At 55.2% G+C, this 5,332-nt stretch overlaps 1 protein-coding gene across 1 annotated transcript; it reads left to right on the plus strand.

The window, feature by feature from the left end:
• Positions 1-608: 608 nt before the first annotated feature.
• Positions 609-4,805, plus strand: BTG2 (BTG anti-proliferation factor 2). Its single transcript, XM_047841106.1, has 2 exons — positions 609-898; positions 2,172-4,805. The coding sequence occupies exons 1-2, from the start codon at positions 745-747 to the stop codon at positions 2,504-2,506; spliced, it is 489 nt and encodes a 162-aa protein (XP_047697062.1). The 5' UTR covers positions 609-744; the 3' UTR covers positions 2,507-4,805.
• The last annotated feature ends 527 nt before the right edge of the window (positions 4,806-5,332 follow it).

A 5,332-nucleotide genomic window follows, 5' to 3' on the forward strand; every position in this document is an offset into this window, starting at 1 on the left:
AGAGGAAGGGCAGAACATGTTTGGGGGAGACGGGATTATTGCCTAAGTAAATACAAGACTTGGTCCACATTTCCGAAGACCCGAGAGAAACCTCTTTAACAAACAGGGCAAAGCGGTTAAAAGGTGACAAAGCGTCCGAGTGATTGGTTCTGACCGTGGGCGTTGGAAAATGTGGGAGCCAGAAAAGGGGCCGCGTGGGAGAGAGAGGTGTTCTCAGCGGAGGCTTCTTGGAGGAGGTGGCCGGTGACCTAAATCTGGAAGGACCGGCGGAGAGGAGAGGAGGTCCAGGCATTCTGGCCGCGAACTGGACGCAGCACTCCTCCGCCCAGAGGCTTCGGCCCCTCCCCGGCCCCCCTTTTCTCCCGGCGCCTCCCTCGGCCCGCAAGCCCGGCTCAGGTTCCCAGCACTGACGTCAGCGGGCGATGACCTCAGCGCAGGGGAGGCGGCGGGGGCGGAGGCGGGGGCGGGGGCAGGGGCTAGCGGCCTCGCGGCCCCGGGAGCGCGCGGGGCGGGGCCAGGCGGGCGTCAGACCACGCCCCCATCCGCTGGCAGTAGCCAATGGGCGCCGGCGCAGGCTTCCCCGCCTCTCGGAATAGTATGAAAGGCGCGTCCCGGGGTAAAGTCCCCGCAGAGCCCGAGCAGCGGCCGAGCGCACGGAGGAAGCTTGAGAAGCGGCACGTCCCACCGGACACTTCCCTCTCGCTGCTCCCCGTCGCTGCCACCGCCTCCTGAGCCGAGCAAGACATGAGCCAGGCCCGCTGGACCGGGAAGAGAACAGACATGCTTCCGGAGATCGCCGCCGCCGTGGGCTTCCTCTCCAGCCTCCTGAGGACCCGGGGCTGCGTGAGCGAGCAGAGACTAAGGGTTTTCAGCGGCGCTCTCCAGGAGGCACTAACAGGTGAGCACACGCCGAGGATCCTGGCGTCCGTCGACCCCTGCCGCTGGGGCTCGGCTCCCCTTCCTGCCTTGGTCGTTTTCCTCTGCTCCCAGAGCAGGGCTCCGCTCACGAGCAGCTCCGGGACTCGGTTTCCTCCAGCCCCCGGGGCAACCCGCAGTCCCCGCAGTCCCCTGGGTCTGCGCTCGGGTCTCGGTCCGTGTCCGCTCCGGTCGGGCGCGTTCGAAGGCGCGGACCCTGGCCCTGGAGTGTGAGCCGAGTCGCGGCTTTTGCCCCGGGAGAGGAGGCACCTGCGGGCCTGAGCGCGAGCTCGTTGCCCTTACTGAGACTCTCCAGGGCGCCACGGACGACCCAGCCTGGCCAGCCAAGGGGTCATTATGGGAGAAGAAGGCGCAATTGAGCCTTCTTAACAACTTGGGAGTCTCGGCCGTGGTTCTTCCGGCAGTGCGGCGCTGCGCTGTGCCCGGGCCGATCGTTGATTCGTTCGAAGTTGGAATCCCGGCCCCCTTTGTATGCTTGGCCCCCCTTAGCCATCTGCCACCCATTATGGTCCCGAGAAAGCCTTGTAGGTCGTAACTGCGCTCTGCTGGCTTGTGTGTTGGGGGCGGGGGCGGTGTGAAACGGGAGGTGGACAAGAGATAAGCAGCCGCTGCCAGACTTATCTCCCAGCTGTTTTCCAGCCGGTTGGCCGACCGTGTTGGGCAGCGATAGCCATCTCCAAACGTGCCCACACAGATCCTGCCTTCTGTGGAGCAACATATGTTTCATCAAAACCAACCCGATTTCGACTCCCTTAGCCGCTGCTCAGGGGCTCTGGCTTTTGAAGGAGGCAGAGGGAGCCTCTAGGGCCCAGAGTGGGGGACACAATGAGTCGCTATGGATCTGACAATGGTGGCAGCCTTCCTGGCCTCCAACTTCAGCCAGGAGGTCTCCAGAGGCCCTGTCTGGACATGCCCTCCCCAGTCTCACCCCTCCTCCTTAAACTGGGGTGTGCCAAAAGTACTGGCTACTTGGGACTGCCTCAGAGCTATGGGACTCCCTCCCAACACACAGACACATCCTCCTCCTAGTGGGGGGGGGGGGGGGTTTCCAGATTCCATACAATTATCTCTGCTACAGCGACAGGAGGGTCTCAGGAAGGTCCTGGAACTCATGAGAAACTACATTGCTTACTTAAAATCTCTGGGTTCCTGCCTCTCCTCCTGTCCCTTCATCCCCTTCCCCCACAGCCCAGCTGCTCTAACCAGGGCATCTCCCTCTTGTTCCGTCTCCACAGAGCACTACAAACACCACTGGTTTCCTGAGAAGCCGTCCAAGGGCTCCGGCTACCGCTGCATCCGAATCAACCACAAGATGGACCCCATCATCAGCAAGGTGGCCAGCCAGATCGGACTCAGCCAGCCCCAGCTGCACCAGCTGCTGCCCAGTGAGCTGACCCTGTGGGTGGACCCCTACGAGGTGTCCTACCGCATTGGGGAGGATGGCTCCATCTGCGTCCTGTACGAGGAGGCCCCGGTGGCAGCCTCCTATGGGCTCCTCACCTGCAAGAACCAAATGATGCTGGGCCGGAGCAGCCCCTCGAAGAACTACGTGATGGCGGTCTCCAGTTAGATCCCCCGCCAGCCCCACCAGGCACTCTACTGTACCCATTCTGTCGTGACAACAGGCCGCTGCATACCTCAACCTGGGGAACTGTATTTTAAATGAAGAGCTATTTATATATATATATATTATTTTTTTTAAGAAAAGGGGAGAAAAAAAAAACCAAAAGATTTTTTTTTAAAGAAAAATCCTTAAAGGGAGCTGCTTGGAAGTGGCCTCCCCAGGTGCCTTCGGAGAGAACTGTTGTGCGCTTGAGTCTGGGAACCAGCGTGTCTGCCTACGGGAGGGGGGAGTACGGAAGCGGGGGGGGGGGGGCGCTGGCTTGAGGTGAGGTGAGAAGCTTGGCTGGCACCCCAAGAAGATGGGGGAGGGAGCAAGCAAGGTTAGCAACTGTGAAAGAGAGGTCAGGATCTGCCTTGCGGGGAGAAGAGGGGCTGAGCTCAAACCTCTCCCTCTCCCGAACGGGACACCTGTATCCCCTGGCCCCTCTCTTACTCAGGGGCATTCAAGCCTGGACTTAAGTTATACTATGTTGCCTAATCGTCTTTCATGTTTCTGATGAGATCCAGGGCAGAGAGTGAAAAGTCCTCTCCTGATTGCTTCTGCCCTAAGCAGCTTTTCTTGAAATCATGACTTGTTTCTGATTCTATGCTCAGGGGCCTGGTAGATGTTGCTTCCCAGCCAGGAAACAAAAGCTTTTTGTTTTGTGGGGGTCGGGGGAGTAAGGCAGGAGTTAGAGGTGATCGGGGTTGGGGCTGAAGGGAACTCTGCACGAAACCTTTGCTTTGCTGTGTGCTGCTCTGTGTGTGAGTATACGTGGTGATTAAGTTGGGGGTGACTTGCAATGGAATTTTGGGACCCAAAGAGTATCCACTGGGGATGTGTTTTTTTGTTTTGTTTTTGTTTGTTTGTTTTTTTGGGGTTTTTTGGCCAAAACCCTTCTTTCTGGAATCACAGGAACGTCCTGATGCTGCTGCTGCTGCCACTATCCCTTCAAGAGTTGGCTCAAAAGCTACAGGGAACTCTAGGTTCTTTACTACTGCCTTCTTTTTAAAAGCACAACACTCCTCCCTGACTCTCCCGTTCTTCTCCCCTTCTGGTTGGGTCATGGAGCTACCCAGTTTTCCAGAACAAGAGCTCTCGACTCATTGTGCAATATGGCCTCCTGGGTCCCAGGAGAGTCTGAAGGAGACCCAGCTCTCAGAACCTCCTGGTGCCCTGGAGGGCTTCGGGAACTATCCCTCCGTCCTCGGGACTCTGGCTGGCTGGTCGGCCTCGCAGGTATTCCTTGGCTGAATGGGAGAACTCCCCGAGTTCTGCAGGACTACTTGGTATTCTTGTAGGGCTGACACTAAAAGCCAAAATCCTGGGCATTATTTTCTCCCTGGTGCTCAGAGCACCTGTGGGGAAGTTGCTGTCTCTCAGTACAACCCAGATTTGTCTGTAGACTTGTGCAATATTTACCGTGCTGGGTCAGAGCCAGTGGAAATCTATACTGGGAAGAAATCGCCTTCCTTCGGTTTTTCAGTGACATTAGTGAGGGGGTCCTCCGAAGGCCCTGAGTTTCCCAAACTCAAAATCACTTTAGAAGGACGTAGCTAGAGCGTCCAGTCTACCTGGCTACCCTCCTGTCCAGCCCACCAGGCTGTCGCCCCTTAGTGAGGAAACTTTCTTCCCTGCCCGAGGGTCCCCCACTCCACAGCCAGTCCCCTTCCCTGAATTTCTTAACCACTCACTTCTGATTCAAAGGTGCTATTTACCAAACACTGTCCCTACCCAGTCCTGCCAGTCCTGCCTCCTTTTCAACTCTAGACTCCAAGCTGCCTTCCCAGACCCTGCTTCCAGCCTTTATTGCTTTAAAGCTAACTTCAGACCCACAGACCCAAGAGCTCATTTTCTGGCCTGTGGGTTGAGACAAAGCTGTGAATCACTGGACGTGGCATTGTTGCATCCTGTCTGCAAACAGATCCCTGCCTTTTTAAAAAAGAAGCAGCCTCATGGTCTCCTGCTTAATCTTTTCTCTCCTCTCTCTCTCTCTCTCTTTCTTATTTTTTTTTTTTTTAATGTTCACTTTAAAAAACAGCAAAACACCCAGAGCTGGACTGTTGAGCAGGCCTGTCTCTCCTATTAAGTAAAAAGAAATAATAGTAGCACGTTGGTAAGCTATTCGGACAGAAAAGACAAAGGTTACTAATTGTATAATAGTGTTTTTATATGGAAGGATGTACAGCTTTATGGACAAATGTACGCGCTTCTTTTTTCCTTTTTTTTTTTTTTTGGTTACTTTAATAAAAATGTAGCAGGTGAAGCCGTGTGGTGTACAGAAGCCAACATCCTCAACTCACTAAGCGTTTTCTTCAGACGCAAATCCTTTTCTTGGTGTCTCATGGTATTTCTCTTCAGTTACACTCAGAAGACCTATAGCAGGTGGCTGGCGTAAAAGAAAAATCTCGTTATGTGACAGAGAGCCAAGAAGTATTCCTTACCTCATTCCTTAGTGCGCGTTCTCACTTCCCCGTGAAAATGCTGGACGGGACGGGGTTCTAGACTGAGCACTCTTTAGCCAGGTCTCACGCATCCTGCCCTCCCTAGGCCTCAGCTGTGTTCCCTTGTTTGTTTGTTCAGCAAGCATGTACCGTCAGTCAGTGCGAGGCATTGAACACATGACCAATGATTAAGGCTCACAGCCTGAGTCTCAGACTGAGATGGTGAGAAGGGGGCATGGAACCCCTTGCCAGGCCGGGGCAGAATTGTTGGAAAGTTCCCGGCACAGGCTCTCTTGTCATCTCTGGGACTGCCATTTGGTACCCACCATTTTTTTTTTTTTAAGTTTAT

This window comes from Prionailurus viverrinus, chromosome F1, assembly GCF_022837055.1.
Source record: "Prionailurus viverrinus isolate Anna chromosome F1, UM_Priviv_1.0, whole genome shotgun sequence".
Lineage (NCBI taxonomy): Eukaryota > Metazoa > Chordata > Mammalia > Carnivora > Felidae > Prionailurus > Prionailurus viverrinus.

Excerpts from the sequence above, each read along its gene's own strand:
- BTG2 (XM_047841106.1), top strand. The coding sequence starts at position 745 with ATGAGCCAGGCCCGCTGGACCGGGAAGAGAACAGACATGCTTCCGGAG. Across the intron at positions 899-2,171 it reads TCTCCAGGAGGCACTAACAG|AGCACTACAAACACCACTGG; the intron begins GTGAGCACACGC and ends CCGTCTCCACAG.